The sequence below is a fragment of the Martes martes genome, assembly GCF_963455335.1.
Source record: "Martes martes genome assembly, chromosome: 17".
Taxonomy (NCBI): domain Eukaryota; kingdom Metazoa; phylum Chordata; class Mammalia; order Carnivora; family Mustelidae; genus Martes; species Martes martes.
The window spans coordinates 18,365,088-18,381,900 of record NC_137905.1 but is presented as its reverse complement, the minus strand read 5'-3'; the positions used below and the strand labels follow the sequence as shown (position 1 = coordinate 18,381,900).

General features: G+C 47.1%; 1 protein-coding gene across 1 annotated transcript in view; it reads right to left on the bottom strand.

The window, feature by feature from the left end:
• The window catches only part of RANBP10 (RAN binding protein 10), a 65,361-nt gene extending 49,836 nt beyond the window's left edge, over positions 1–15,525 (bottom strand). Inside the window, exons 1-2 of the mRNA XM_080828226.1 lie at positions 15,264–15,525; positions 14,363–14,474 (exon numbers count right to left, since the gene is read on the bottom strand). Of these exons, the coding sequence (XP_080684352.1) occupies positions 14,363–14,474; positions 15,264–15,498 (347 nt within the window). The 5' untranslated portion in view covers positions 15,499–15,525. The remainder of the gene's footprint in view (positions 1–14,362; positions 14,475–15,263) is intronic.
• Positions 15,526–16,813: the final 1,288 nt, after the last annotated feature.

Genomic DNA, 16,813 nt, shown 5'->3' with positions numbered 1-16,813 from the left:
TCACTGCCAAAACCATAACACAAGCCAGAGCTAGAAGAGCAACTCCGTCTCTCTGTGGGGCTCCAGGGAGAAGAGGGCAGCAAGTGGGCACAGCTCCGGCCAAGCTGGAGTGCAGGACAGAGGATGAGCAGCAGCTACGGCAAGACCCTCAGCTGACCACACAGCCAGGTCTGCCCTGAAGTTGTCACCATACACCGCAGGCAGCGGGGGCAAACTGGGGCCCTGGAAAATGACCTACAGTGAAAATGGACTGGTGATTTCTGGTGCCCATGCTACCCTCCACCCACCTCTGCTGACTCTCCCACAAAAGCAACAGTCTGCTGAAACTCTGCAATCACGTGGAGAGCTGAGCACAGTCAGCTTGGATTCTTCTTTTTTCTCTTTGGCTTTCCAGATGTTCTACAATTACTTTGATAGTCATAGAAAAATCATTTTCCAGAGCCAGCTGATGGCCACATACTTAGGAGGCTGTTGGGTCTCACCCATCAGACTCTCCCTGAATTATCCCAGGGCACATTTCAGTGCCAGAGGGGCACAGTGGGGGACCTCATTTTCACCGTCAGCTCCACCGTACCCCCACTTCTCTTTGACAGGAGTGCAGAGGCTGCATGGGAAGAGCACACCTTCAGAAACAGGAGGAAATTGTCAAAATCCCTGCTTCAGTAGAAGAGATGGGGCTCTGGCTCACACAGTAGCAGGTGAGTCCCAAGCGCAACCCAGAGCACACACCCAGGAAACCCTCCTGCTCAGCACAGTGACACTGGCTCAGCATAACTCCAGCTGACTAGAGATTCTTCTATGGCCCAGACAGGTCTGGTGGTGAACAGAGGACAGGACCTTAGAAACCAGGCCCCTGGAGTCTCACACCCTCCAGGGATATACCACAAGGCCTGGAGCAAGGAGACCACACTTGGCTCTTATCACCCATCCAGTCCTGAGAGATAGCCTGGAGCACTCTCCACTCTACACAGGGAACCTCTCTGGCAGCAGAGGTCCAGAGACAACATCCCAGACTCTTGAAGCCTGGTCTCAGACACTCCAGCCTAATTCAGGACTATGCGTCTCAGATTTCACCCCACATCTCAAGTTCCCTATCAGAAGAGGAGAGGCTGGACTAAAGGGCTCCTAAGATCCTTCCCTGCTCTGACCTAGAGACTTCAATTCTTGGCAGAATAAGGTCCAGATACTGTTACAAATGTGCTGTACCCAGATGCAAGCACAAGATGGGGTAGACCCTGAAACAGCAGTCAAAAAGCCACCAAGACGACATAAGAAAAGGAAATTACAGACCGATATATGCTTTATAGATGCAAAAATCCTCAACAAAATTGTAGCAAACCAATTTCAACAATGTATTAAAAGGATTACACAACATGACCAAATGGGATTTATCCTACGAAGGCAAGGTGGTTCAACATTAAGAAAATCAACCAATATAATAAACCACATTAACAGAACTAAGGAAAAACACACTCATGATCATCTCAATTTATGCAGGAAAAAAAACCCCCAAAATCCAACACTCCTTCCTGATACAAGCACTCAGAAAAGTAGGAATAAAAGAGAACTTTTTCAAAATGATAAAGGGTATTTATGTAAACCCAATGGTGAGAGGCTGAAAGCTTTCCCCCCAAGATTAGAATAAAACAATTATGCCCACCTTTTACCCACTGCTATTCAACACTGTACTGGATGAAGTCCTAGCCAGAGCAATCAGTCAAGAGAAAGAAGTAAAAGGCATTCAAATAAGAAAAGGATAGGTAAGGGCACCTGGGTGGCTCAGTGGGTTAAGCCTCTGCCTTTGGCTCAGGTCATAATCTCAGGGTCCTCGGATAGAGGCCTGGATAGAGGCCTGCATCGAGCTGTCTGCTCAGTGGGGAGCCTGCTTCCCCCTCTCTCTGCCTACCTCTCTGCCTACTTGTGACTGACCTCTCTCTGTCAAATAAGTAAATAAAATCTTAAAAAAAAAAAAAAGAAAGAAAAGGATAAGTAAAACTATCTCTATTTGGAGATGACATGATTTTATAAAAAATCCCCAACAGTACACAGAAAGCTCATTAGAGCTAAAAAATGAATGCAGCAAAGTTGTAGGATATAAAATCAAACAAAAAGCAGTTGTGTTTCTATACACTAACACTGAACAATCTAAAAAGGAAATTTTTAAAAAATTCCATTTATAGTATAGCATCAAACAAGTAAAATACTTAGGAATAAATTTAGCCAAGGAAGCAAAAGACTCCTACACTAAAAACTACAAAACAGGGGCACCTGGGTGGCTCAGTGGGTTAAGCCTCTGCCTTCAGCTCAGGTCAGGATCCCAAGGTCTTGGGATCGAGCCCCGCATCAGGCTCTCTGCTCAGCAGGGAGCCTGCTTCCCCCACCTCTCTCTCTCTGCCTGCCTCTCTACCTACTTGCAATCTCTGTCTGTCAAATAAATAAATAAATTAAGGGATGCCTGGGTGGCTCAGTTGGTTAAGCGGCTGCCTTCAGCTCAGGTCATGATCCCAGCGTCCTGGGATCGAGTCCCACATCAGGCTCCTTGCTCAGCAGGGAGCCTGCTTCTCCCTCTGCCTCTGCCTGCCTCTCTGTCTGCCTGTGCTCACTCTCTCTGACAAATAAATAAATAAATAAAATCTTTTTTAAAAAATTAATTAATTAATTAATTAAATCTTTAAAAAAAACTACAAAACACTGCTAAGTTAAATTAAATTTAATTAAAGAAATTAAATTAAGGAAGACAAATAAATGGAAAGACCTCTTGTGTTCATGGATCGGAAGGCTTAATATTGTTAAGATAGAGAGTATTGTGAATATTCTCCAAATTGACCCAAAAAGTCAATGCAATCCCTACCAAAATTCCACAGTGTTTTTTCCAGAAATGGAAAAGTCAATCCTCAAAATCATATGGATATGCAAGGGACCCCAAGTAACTAAAACAATCTTGAAAAAGGAAGAACAAAGTTAAAGGATTCACATTTCCTGATTTTAGAACTTACTAGAATACTGCAGTAATCAAAACATAAGGTAGACGCAAAGACAAATGGAATAGAATTTAAAGTCCAGATATAAACCCATATCTATCACCAAATTACTTTCAACAACGGTGCTGAGTCCATTCAATGGGGAAAGAACTGTCTCTTCAACAACTGGTGCTAGGGGCACCTGGGTGGCTCAGCTGGTTAAGCAACGGACTCTTGATTTTGGCTCAAGTCATGATCTCAGGGTTGTGGGATAGAGCCCCACCTAGGGCTCCACACTGGGCTGGGAGCCTGCTCAGTATTCTCTCTCCCTCCCCTATTCTCTGGGGGGGGGGGGACCACAGTTGGTGCTGGGACAACTGGATTTCTACATGAAGATGAATGAAGTTGAACCCTTCCTTCATACCATATATAAAAATAAACAAAAAATAGATGAACAATCTAAATATGAGAGCCAAAACTATAAAATTCTTGAAAGAAAACAGGGAAAAGCTTCATGACCTTGGATTTCACAATGGATTCTTAGATGAGACACTAAAAGCATGAGCAACAAAAGAAAAAATTAGATAAACTGGATTTCATCAAAATTAAAACTTTTAGGGCACTTGGCTGGTTCCATTGGTACAGCACACAACTCTTGATCTCAGGGTTGTGAGTTCAAGCCCTACATTAGGCATGGAGCCTACTTAAAAAAAATTTTTTTTTCATTAAAAAAAATATTAAAGGGGCGCCTGGGTGGCTCAGTGGGTTAAAGCCTCTGCCTTTGGCTCAGGTCATGATCTCAGGGTCCTGGGATCAAGGCCTGCATCGGGCTCTCTGCTCAGCAGGGAGCCTGCTTCCCTTCCTCTCTCTCTGCCTGCCTCTCTGCCTACTTGTGATCTCTGTCTGTCAAATAAATAAATAAAATCTTTAAAAAAAATATTAAAACTTTTGTGCATCAAAAAACACTATCAAGGGGCGCCTGGGTGGCTCAGTGGGTTAAAGCCTCTGCCTTCGGCTCAGGTCATGATCTCAGGGTCCTGGGATCGAGCCCCGCATCGGGCTCTCTGGTCAGTGGGGAGCCTGCTTCTTCCTCTCTCTCTCTGCCTGCCTCTCTGCCTACCTGTAATCTCTGTCTGTCAAATAAATAAATAAATAAAATCTAAAAAAAGAAAACAAAACAAAAAAACACATTATCAAGAAAGTGAAAAGATAACTAGAGCATGGGAGAAAATATTTGCAAATCATATATCTGATAAGGGTTTAATATCCAAAATATGTAAAGAGGGACCCAAGGGGCACCCAAGGGGCTCAGTTGGTTAAGCGACTGACTCTTGATTTCAGCTCAAGTCATGATCTCAGGTTCATGAGATAGAGCCTTGTGTCAGGGACTCTGCTTTTCTCTCTCTCTCCCTCTGCCCCTACCCCGCCTCACACCCTCATGCACTCTCTAAAATAAACAAATCTAGGGGCGCCCGGGGGGCTTAGTCATTAAGTGTCTGCCTTCAGCTCAGGTCATGATCCCAGGCTCCTGGGATCGAGCCCCGCATCGGGCTCCCTGCTCGGCAGGAAGTCGGCTTCTCCCTCTCCCACTCCCTTGCCTGTGTTCCCTCTCTTGCTATGTCTCTGTCAAATAACTAAATAAAATATTTAAAAACAAACAAATCTTTTTTAAAAAGAGGGACTCAAACAAATACTTCTCCGTCAATGTTCACTTCTATGTACCATTATTCACAGTAGCCAACAGATGGGGGAAAAAAAACCCAAGTGTCCATCAACAGATAAAAGATAAACAAAATGTGGTTTATACATACAGCCATGAAAAGGAATATTTCTGATATAGATCACAACATAAACCTTGAAAACATTATGCTAGGTGAAATAAACACAAAAGGACAATATTGTAGGATTCCAGTAATTTGAAATATCTAGAATAGGCAAACTCATAGAAACAGAAAGGTTGCCAAGGGCTGGGAGGAGGGGGAAATAGGGAATTATTGCCTAATGGGTACAGAGTTTCTGTTTGGGGTGATGAAAAAGTTTTGGAAAATAGACAGTGGTAATGATTACCTAAGATTGTGAATGTAATTAATACCACTGAATTGTACATTTAAAAATGGTTAAAATGATACATGTCATATATGTATCATACACCACACAACACACACACACACACACACACACACACACACACGTGCACACAGTCACCCATAACACCCTCAGAGCCCTGCATGCCAGCTTTAGCCTCATCTGACTTTTCCAAATGAAACAAGGAAGCCTTGGCACAAGGCGCAGTGGAAAGCATCATAGTATTCCGGCCTCCTGTCAGGGCCAGAACAAAGAAGTCCTTCACCATAAGCAAACAGCAGATGACAAGAGTGAAGAACACCCACCTAGCTCTTTTTATTTTCTATCAATTTCTTCTTAGAGAGAAAGTGGATTTCCTGGGCTGGCAAGTCCACAGGGACTTTTTTTTTTTTTTTTTTTTAATTTATTTATTTGAGAAGGAGAGAGAGAGCAAGCAAGAGCACAAGAGCAGGGGGAGGAAGAAGCAGACTCCCCACAGAGCAGGGCGCCCGACATGGGGCTGGATCTTAGGACCCCAGGATCCTGACCTGAGCCTAAGGCAGACACTTAACCGACTGAGTCACGAGGGTGCCCTAGGCACTTTTAATAAATACTGCTTAAGATATATGAACCAATGGGCACCTAGGTGGCTCAGTTGGTTAAGCGTCTGGCTTCGGCTCAGGTCAGGATCCCAAGATCCTGGGATCCAGGCCCATGGCGGGCTCCCCGCTCAGCAGGGAGCCTGCTTCCCCCTCTCCCTCTGCCCTTCTCTCCTGGTCATGCTTGCTCGCTCTCTCTGTCTCTCAAATAAATAAATAAAATCTTTAAAAAAAAAAAAAAAAGATATGAGCCAATGACCATTGCACCTGAACATATTTTTTTAAGATTTCATTTATTTATTTATTGGTCAGAGAGAATGAGAGCACAAGCAGAGGGAGCGACAGGCTGAGTATCTCCAGGCCCACAGAGCTCTGGTAGGAAGTGACGAAGAGGAGAGAAAAAAGACAAGCTCCTCGGTATCAGAGCTAAGATGGCTCTTGGGGGTTGAGGGAAGGTACCAGCTCTGCTGCCAATCCTTTCAGTCACCAATGCCTCTGTCCCTTGCCCCAGACCCCCGTGGAGCTACTGAAATCTTACCTGATAGCTTCATCTTGACATCTAACACCTTAGCCATAGCTCAGCAGGCTGGCAATCTTGTTCCTATCAGAATCTGCCCTAGATAAAGAAATCATCAGCCTCCGTAACAGAGATCTTGGGGACTATGGTTACAAAATGGTCCCCGGGAGACATTTCAGGAAAAGCACCAACTGATGTTTAGGTCTGAAGTAAGGGCTAATATTTGGTGCTAGGGATTTTAGTTCATACTCTGATGGGCCTGCTTAAAACCACAGTCCATCAGGACACTGGCTGCTGTGTACAAGCTACTCCTCCAGCAACCGCAACCACACCCCGGCGGAGGATGTAGTTACCCACTGAGCCCATATCTGTGCAGGCCCCCTACTGAGAGATGGACCATAACAGAGATGAATGAACCCAGCTCAGCACCACGCAAGAAAAAACAGGCCTGAAGGAAAAGGGGCCTAGAGTCAGAATGTGCTTGTAGGCAGGAAGGTGGTCCTGAATGTGGGTCTGGAGACCCTCATACATCCACTGTCAAGAACACCATCAAAACACCCAGAGACCCCACAAGACAGGGAGGGCCAGAATAGTCCCCATGAGTGGTCCTAAGTAGGTTACTCACACACTCTGGGTTCTGGCTTCTTCCCTAAGAGTCTTGGGAATCTCAAGCATCAAGACTTTCCAGAGCCTGTCACATTCAGAAACCAAATATACTGCCCTTACCAGAGGGTATACCTATTGGTTCCCCAGCTTAATATGAGTCTGGACACAGTAAATGCCCTTACTCAGACATTACCCTTAATCTTCTAGTTACAGGTATTCATCCAGAAATGGGCCTGGAGTTTACTGGTTTGTAACTTAGCACCTTTCATTATTTTCAGCAGGGGATCTTATTCAAGTAACTAGCCCACTATTACCTGGAAACTCTAAGTCCCAATGAGTTTGAAAACATCAAATTCCATGTATTAAACCCCTTTCTGTTCAAAATATCTGGAATGGTTTCTGTTTTCTGCACTCACCTCAACTGATACACATAATGGCAATAAACTACATTTGTTTAAACCTGCATCTCTCTATTTTTTTTAATACTTCATTTATTGATTAATTGAGAGAGAGCGTGTGCACAAGTTAGGGGGGCAGAGGGAGAAGGAGAGAGAAACTCAAGCAGACTCTGTGCAGAGCCTGTCCCAGGGCTCGATCCCACAACCCGAGCCAAAACCAAGAGTAGGCCGCTCAACCAACTAACTAAGCCATCCAGGTGCCCTGTCTCTCTTCTATTTTTTAAATGTACACTGTGTCAGGTGTTGAAAAATCTTATGTATTATTTACATTTTGGCACATAAATAAATAAAAGCAAATAAAATACTAATAAACTCCTAGCACAACAGCTATTATTAAAAGAGAGCATTCCGTAAAATAGCCAATGTCAATTTCAGATACATGGCTTTATATACTGGGTGATAACCAGTTCTACCCAGCACACCATCCCCTCTGCCTCCCTTTGGTTCAGTTCCACCTCGGCAATGTCCTCCAGAAGAGACAAGCTGAGCCCTGACAGCACCTGGGCATAACTGACTTTCTGCTCTCTCATCTTCCAACTGCCTCCGTCCCTTTGACCAAAAAAACAGCAGCTGCCTGGTGCACTGCACATTAAGAAAACTCCAGGGGCTCTGTCTAGATAAGGATGAGCACTGTTATCAATCAGTAACATGCGCCACGGAAGCTGAGTGGGCAGATGAGGTATCTGAGCCTTGACACCTGCCCTCCCCATAACCTTAAATAAACTTCCCTGGAATCCCAGGTCATTCCTAAGGTTCAAGAGGTAGGAGGGGAAGAGAGCACAATAGGGGTGCAAAAGACTTACCCAGCCCCTCCCCCACTTCTCTATACAGTCCAGAGCTGCTCTTTCTGGCAGCCTCATGAGAGAGGGGCTGGGTTCTGTTCCATCACCAAGTTTTCCAGCCTCATTTCCAGCAACAGAGCCATGACTTTACATTTCAACAAAATGCCAGGATCCTGGAGGTACAAAGACATTTCATATGGATTTTGAGAATTTCTGGAGAGGAAGAGCGACAACCTGAAGAGGGGTGACATTGTCCACCCCTCTCCAGTGATCCGTCCTTTCTTTGCAGATCCGTCCTTTCTTTGCAATTTGACCCCTGCCCACAGAGACCCACACTGGGAACTTTTATTCTTTCCTAACAGTCCCAGAATAGGATGACACCCCATGCTTCTCATGCAGAGCTACTGAGTCCATCCTCCTGTGCTCTACCCCGATGGGCTCCTACTTCCCCTCTAACAGGGAATCTCCCTTACATAGTGACCCATTTAGGGAAAAGAACAAACATTCCAGAAAAAAAAAACCAAACAAACAATGAGGGTAGGAATTGGGGAGAAGGGATGTGCAGTGAATTTTAGGAATCTTTCCAGAGGCTGATGCTCGACTAAGGAAACCCCCAGTTACAAAGAAGGAAGCCCGACTCCCCACTCTCAGCTTCCAGCTTGGATCCTGGGGGTACAACACACAGTGAGCAGGGAGATCCCAGGGAAGTCCAGATGTGCTCAGCACAGGAAAAAATCCTTCCAGAAAAATGGACATCATGTGGACTCCAGTATTCTCACCCTGTATCAGAGCTACACCTCAGTAAGCCCAGCTAGACCTGGGCTTTAATCCCCAACACAGGTAAGCAATACAAACACTCCAAGATGTTCCAGACTCTACAAACTCCATGTCTCCAGAAATAGTGCAATGTGTTACCAGAGAGAGATGCAGCCCACAGCTTAGCATCTGCCCGTGATGCCATCAGAACTGGAGGGCAGTCAGGAAGAACAGGGCACAACCACCATCTGCATCTGCCTTGGGCAAAGACAGAACCTACTTCTCAGGACAGGCAGGACAAAGCCTCCTCACCCAGGTCCACAGATGAGCACCTACTTCTCAATGGCACTGCACAATGCACAGACTGGAGTGAGGGAACCCAGGGGCCAGCCACAGACTGTCTCTAGGCTGGAGGGCCTGAGCTTAGGTTGCTCTACAGATTAGGAACATGGCAGGTGAGATCATGAACGAGTGAGCGGCTCTCTGGGTCTCCATGGAAAATTATGGACAGTGTCGTCTTTTAGGTGGGACTTGGCAAGAACCAAATACCAAAGACCAAGCGAAGGCAGAGTGCTTTCACCCCCAGGAAGTCTCTCTGGCCACCAGTCTTCAACATCCCTCCTCTATATCTTACCATACAGGAGAAAGACCGGCCAAGAGAGAGAAGACATAGGCTTTGGGAAAACCATGCCTGGAGTGTGGGATCTAAAGCTACTGGCACATGCTGGACAGAGCTCTCAGCCTGAGAGGCTGACTGAACCGGAGCAGCAATCTCTTTTGTCCCATCCACTCTCAAAAATGTGGGCAGACCCAAAGTCCTCAAACACTGCTACCACCCTCAGGATAAAGCCCATGCTCCTTAGCCAGAGCATACAAGGTATTTCTGATCTCGCCCTTGGCTACCTCATGCTCTGTGCTCCTCATCTTTTTATACACTACTCCTTCTGCCTGGATCACCTGCTTCTCAACAAAGTGAAAACCTGGAACCCTCTAATTCATCCTTCCAGATTTAGCATTATCACCCCTTCTATGAAGGTTTCCCCAAACTTTCAGGTACAGAGAAAGCCCAACCTCTGGGCCACCCCTGGGTATAGCGCACACTATAGGCCTTTTCTATACCACCCTGTAAGGTTGTATGTGTAAGCATATCTGCCTCCTCCCTAGATGAGCCTCAGGCCTGTGCTCCTGAAGGCCCGGCCTGGCACCGAGACTAAACAATGGGTGCCTCACTGTGGTATACAGAATTAATGATGAGTGCTTTGCTGCCTCGCCAAAGGAAGTCAGCTGCAAGTTCAAGCAAAGGCAGGCTGGCTATGGCCAGGGCCTGGGCCTGGACACCAGTTGCAGAGAAGAGCACCCCCCCAACTCCATCCTGTGCTCCAGCCCAGGCTTGCTGTTCTTGGGTAGAGCCACCCATCACATGTCAGGAGGCTGCTGCTGCTGGGATGATGTTACAGTCTATTTTGAGGGTCACACTGGAGCATCTGTCAGCCTGGCCAGCCACACCCTCCATGTGTCATCACTAAGAGCTGGGGACACCCACAAGTCCACAAACTCTGCTTGAGCAAGTCATTTCCCCTAGGAACCCTCAGCTTCAGGGCCTCAGTGGCTTTCTAACAAGATCAACCTGAATGCCCTTATCTCCTGGCACCACTGGCAGGGCTCTGATGTCTCCTCACCCACCAGACCCAACTCCTGCCGTTCCCAGCACTGGTGACTTGGCAAAATGCAGCTGAAGCCCATCAGTTTGTACCAAGCTCTTAGCTCAAATGTCGCCCCTCCTTCTTTAGATCTCTCTTACATTTAAGGAGTGCCCAGAAAGCCCAGCACCCTGACTTCAAGCCAGGTACTAAGCAGGTTCATTTTAGGTCCAGCAGGTTTCACCTGCTGAGAAACTCCTATTCATCCCTCAAAACCAAACCCACACTCTGCCTTCTCTTGCAGAGAATATTTCTGTCTACTCTCTGCTGAGTGGCCAAAGGCTTCCTGAGGACAAAGCTGGCCTGTGCTGGCTTTACCTTTATTCTCCCTGTACCCAGCCTAGCACATAGTAGGTATGACTAAATACTCCATGAACCCCTGAAATGAAACTTTCTAACTAGACTAGATTAGTATGTTCTTCTACAAAAATCATCAGAACAAAGGCCTTTCTAGAAAATGACATTGATAAATGGGTTCATAAACACCTTTTACAAATGTACTCAAAACTAGAGAAAAACAAATTTACAGATTCAGTAAATCAAGCCCAGTACAGAGTATGCCACATTTCTCTGGCCCCATTCAGCACTAAACACCTTGTAGCTTCTGTCTCTTAAGGACACTGTGATCCCCTAAGAATCCAACTGGACATTCCTTCACTCTACCCAGGGAGTGAACTCAATGGGGAAAGGCACCAGCAGAGACACGTATGTCTGGGATCAGGCAAGGACATCTAACAAGTTGGGCCACTCAAAGCCGTGGTACCAGGACAGGTCACCAAACATTCTAGGGGTTCAGGACTCACTCACAAAATAGACACATTATCAGGGTGCCTGGGTGGCTCAGTTAGTTGAGTGGCTGACTCTTGATTTAGACTCGGGTCATGAACTTGGGGTCCTGGGATAAAGCTCTGCTTCGGGTTCCCTGCTCAGCGAAGACTCGGCTTCTGCTTCTCCCTCTCCCTCTGCCCCTCCCCAATGAGGTCATATTCTCTTTCAACTAAATAAATAAAATCTTTTTTTAAAGACTTTATTTATTTATTTGACAAAGAGAGCACAAGAGAGAGCACACCCACTGAGTCACCTAGGCGTCCAAAGAAGATCTTTTTATTAAAAAAAAGGATTTGGGGGCGCCTGGGTTAAGCCTCTGCCTTTGGCTCAGGTCATGATCTCAGGGTCCTGGGATCGAGTCCCACATCAGGCTCTCTGCTGGGCAGGAAGCCTGCTTCCTCCTCTCTTTCTCTCTCTGCCTGCCTCTCTGCCTACTTGTGATCACTGTCAAATAAATAAATAAAATCTTAAAAAAAAAAAAAAAGGATTTTCTGGGACATCTAGGTGGCTCAGTCAGTTAAGTGTCTGCCCTCAGCTCACATCATGATCTCAGGGTTCTGGGATCAGGTCCCACATTCAGCTCCATGTTCAGCACGGAGTCTGCTTCTCTCTCTCTCCCTCTCCCCAACTTGTACACGCACATGCACGCACTCTCTCTCAATTAAATAAAAATAAAATCTTTAAAAAAAAAAAAAAGGATTTCTGTCTCTCCCTCTGCCCCTCCCCACCCTTGTATGCACTTCTCTCTTTCTCTCTCTCTCTCCCTCCCTTTAAAACAAAGAGATCTTTTAAAAAAATAAAATCTAAAAGCAAACAAACAAATTTAAAAAGACATATTATCAGGGCGCCTGGGTGGCTCAGTTGGTTAAGCAACTGCCTTGGGCTCAGGTCATGATCCTGGAGTCCCAGGATCGAGTTCCACATCAGGCTCCCTGCTCAGCAGGGAGTCTGTTTCCTCCCGCTGACCTCTCTCCTCTCATGCTCTTTCTCTCTCATTCTCTCTCTCAAATAAATAAATAAAATCTTAAAAAAAAAAAAAAAAAAAGGACACATTATCATCTGCTCCAGCCACTTTTCAGAGATGCCATGAGGCTGGAACTCGAGCATACAGGAAAGCTATACAACACAACTGGTTAACACCTGGGTCACGGACCAAACCTAGGTCAGAAACTCGCCTCCGCTGTTGACGGAAACAAATAATGAGCTGATCATTTTCTGCCATTCGCCTCCTCAAACCCACTATCTGGCTACATTCTAGCCATGAGACAGCTTTCAGGGATTCCATAAAGAGGCTACGAGGAGACATTCATATACTTGCTATCTGACAGTGGTCAAGTGAAGCAGGCCACTACAAACACAGAGGACTTGAGGCCTTGTTAAAACTGAGGTTTCCAGATCAGTCTATTGGTTATATTAACCACATATAAAAATGCTGGCTACAGAAACTGACAGAAGATGCCCAACTTTCTTTAAATCTGCAAGCAAAAACTATAATAAGGACAACTAACAAGACACAGGGCCTCTTCCAGCAAGATCCACTTACAACTGAAATGTGAAAAGCCAGCTGAAGGAATTCAGGTCTCTACATTCAAACACTCCCCTTCTGAAAAAGTATTCTCTTTTCTCACTAGCTCAGCGGTTATCTATGATTAGGACTATAGAGAAAACATTGATTTTCCTCCCTAAAGTCCAAGTAATGCCCCTCGGTCTCTTTGGCAATATGAGACTCCAGCCACTGCCATTTCAGTCTCTACCAAAACTATTTTTGCACTGTTTAAGAGGCCATTCTCATTCACACTAGTTCAAGCACTTTGTGCTTTGATCAGATGATGGGAAGGGAAAATAGACACTTTAAAGCCCTCCAATAGTATGTTTCCTATCTTTAAACTAACTAGACAGGATAAAAGTTAAAAGATGTAATAGCATGCCATGATCAGAATTTCAGAATCCAGGAATCCCGGGGTTAAAGGCAACTTAGGTGCTGGCCTAGCTCTCCATAGTACAGACAAAGAGACGGAAGCTGCACCATCTACCCATGGCCACACAACCATCCCAGGCAAGGATGACACAATTTCACTGAGGAAGCAGCCATAGCTCTTGACTATAGCAGTCCTCCCCCAGCACAGCCCCTTGGCTGGGCATTTTGCATGCACCACAAGAGGGGCAGTCCCTAAGAGAGAGGAAGTATTTTGAATGCTCAAGAACACATATTCACAGTTGGCACGAAGGTCACTGGTGTAGTTGGCAAACTTCCCACATCAGACCTAGGGTCTGATGAGGAAAGCCTTTCCAAGACAGCTGAAATCACGTTATTTCATAAGTTAAACACCTGCTATGTCACAATCAATGGGAAAAAAGGGAGTAGGAGAAAAAGGGGAAAAAAGAAAAATGAGAAAGCTCCCCCTCTGACTTCTAGGTGTCTGCTTAGATCACCCTAAAATAAGGAGCCTCCTTAATGCTGACTTTAATGAGGACCTTCTTAAAGCTGGTCCAACTGGTGTTCAAGTCCCTGGACTGAAAAACAAGTTTACGAGCAGCAAGGTCACCTGATTCTGACCATGTGCATGCTGTTTACCCTGAGATGACAGGCCAGTGGCTGCCACAGCTATGATGAATGCTGTGAAGACTCTACTATCCCTTTGAAGCCTACAGAGGCCTCTATGTGACTAAATGCCATAAAAAAGAACCCTGAATGCAGCAAGAGTGTGAAAGGAGGGAAGTCACAAATGCCAAAGGACAGTGGGGAAAATCCCATTCTGGATACTGAATTGTTAATGTAAACTTGTTACTGGTTTCCCTGACTTGTGAGGTATCTCATTACATAATCACTTTAGAAGTGTAATCACTAAATTTCTTTAGAAGTCCCCTCCTCTACCTGCAATGCACCTACTTGCCATCAACAGCTGCCGCTTAAACCAGGCCATACCAACAGTCAGGTAACAGAGGCAGCCCCACTATTCAACCCTCTGTAGCCCAGACCCACATAGCTCAGGAGCTCACATCAGTCACAAGTGTCAACCAGGAGACCTCGAACTCTGGCCACAAGGAACAGTTCAGTGCTGGGGAAAAGAAGATGGTAAGAAGGGGCTTACCCATCTCTTCCTTTGCTGACAATCTTCACCTCAAAGTAATAAATGCCACAGGCAGCAGGTATGGGGTGAGTGGCACGCACTGAGGCAGCATCTTTGTGATTTTTACCATGACCTAATAGGAGAGAGCAAGGAAGAAATTTCAGCAGAAATGCAGATAGAAGCCTTGTTCTTTTCTGCTCCATGGCAACTTCACCCCTTCATGGCCAGAGGAAGCCCTTACATAGTTCAAGGAATAACTAGAGAACAACTGAGCAAACACATAAGCCTCCCACTTTTGGCTCACTTCCTCCTGTGAATAGCAGCCCTGCCAGAGACACTTTCTCCCATACAAAGCAAAGGAGGGTACAGGCAATGTGGATGCATGTGAGAGATTCCCAAGTGCTGCTGGCAGTCTCTCCAGAATATAGAGAGCCCACCTGGGAGATCACGGGAGGAGGAGGCAGCTCTGGAAGTCCATCCCCCTCAACTTTAATAAAGAACTCCAAGCTCTGTCTGTGATGTTTGGCAGGTGAGCAAGCCCAAAGGCCTCTGGCTAATGGAGGGGATGTGACCACCCCCTTCTTCTGACACTCCCAAAACTAAGCAGTGATGAAAGGCCCAGCTGGAATTGGAGCTACCCAGGATAAGCAAAAAGGCCCTCGGGTGGAAGGTCCAGCCCTGCACTGGGTTTGGACACCTGTTGCAGTTCTCTTGCCATCGGGTGTCTCAGGGGCACAGCAGACTAGAGAGTCGACCCTCGGCCTGGTCAGCCTCAACACCATGGACACTCCGCAGGGGCCAAGGCCTAACCTGGAGCACCCAGGCCAGGGAAGGGACGTGATATGGCAGGGGTCGGGCAGCACAGGCGCCCGGCAAATGCTCCGGTCATCCCCCAACCTCCCTGGGTAGAAGAGGCCGATACCTTTGTAGTGGACGCGGAGGTTGCCCTGGGAGAGGCCGATGTAGTTGTACTTGTCCTTGGGGCTCCAAGAGCGCGGCAGTGGCGTCTCATGCTGGTTGACTGCGGGGTACAAGCGCTGAAGGCGCCGGCTCAGCTCCTGCTCCCCCGGGGACGGCAGCCCGCCCCCAGCGCCCCCACCAGAGGAATCTCCAGCCTGCGGGCTCCCAGCTCCCGGGTCCACCGTCGCCGCCGCCATCTTGGAGGGAGCTGCTATTGTGTCACTGGGGGCGGGGAGGAGCGGGACCAGATCCTCCCCGCTCAGCCAATGGCCGACGAGCCTACCGAGGCCGCAGGGAAACCGAGTCCGAGTCCGACACCTCTCTTTGGACATTGCCAGCCCTCGCCACATTGAGGACTCCATATCCCACAATGCAGAGCTTTCCAGAGGCGGGACAACCCGGGCTCGTAGGGAACTTTGGGAGATGTAGTACATATCTGCTCAGTCATAAGCCTGTTCGGCGAGACTTCGGGAAACCAAAAACTACAATTCCCTCTGGCAAGGCGGATCCAGGGCCTCAGTTCACGGCCCTACCCCAAAGCCTCTATTTATCAACCTGCCTCAGTTCTGATAGCTAGAGTCAAATCCACTGTAGTGATTGACTGAGGGGACCCTGTTCCCGGGTCTGAGGCCACCTTTACTAATTGGTTTCCCTCCCAGCCTGCCGGCTCGGGGAGCGGGGGCGTGGCACAACCGTGACCCCGCCCCAGCCGCGGGATGCTGGGGCCTGGTCGCCATAGCGACGAGCTGTACACTACCACAGCTTCCCCCGCCGCGGATGCAGGCTGCCCGGCTGCCTGAGGGTCATGGCCTTCCCGAAGCCGCGGTCCTCCAGCTTCGCGACCACATCGAGGTAGGCACTGGCCGGACTGAGGGTAGAGAGGAGGGTTTGAGAGCTTCCAGAAAGAGAAATGCCTCTGTCCATTTGTCCAAGGCTTCAGGCCCCACAGGATCTGTGGTGCAGAAACTGAATCCGGGCTAACTTAGCCCGCTGAGGACATTACGCGCCCTTTATCATTAGTAAGAGCCAGCATGTGTTAAGCATATATTATGTGCCAAGTGCTTTATATATGGCATATTTAACCTCACAACTCTATGAGGTAGTAATATCTCCGTTTTACAAACGAGTAGAAGCCTGGGGAGATCATGTGTTTTACGTTTATAAGTGGTGGAGCTGGGATTTGAACCCAGCCATGTAAGACTTCTGAACCTGAGCTCTTAGTCACAGGGATAAACTGCCTCTTCACCCATTGGTTTATGACAAAGATGCTTGTCGAATCGCTGTCTATTCAGGGGTTGCAGCCTCTGGGCACTGCAAAATATAACAACAAGCTCTATTAGCCAGGAAAGCCACAAAGTGTACATATTAAAAACAGAAATTTGGGGCGCCTGAGTGGCTCAGGTGGTTGAGCATCTGTCTTCGGCTCAGATCATGATCTCCCGGTCCTGCGATCAGCCCCAGGTGGGGCTCCCTGCTCAGTGGGGAGTTGGCTTCTCCTTCTCCCTCTAACCC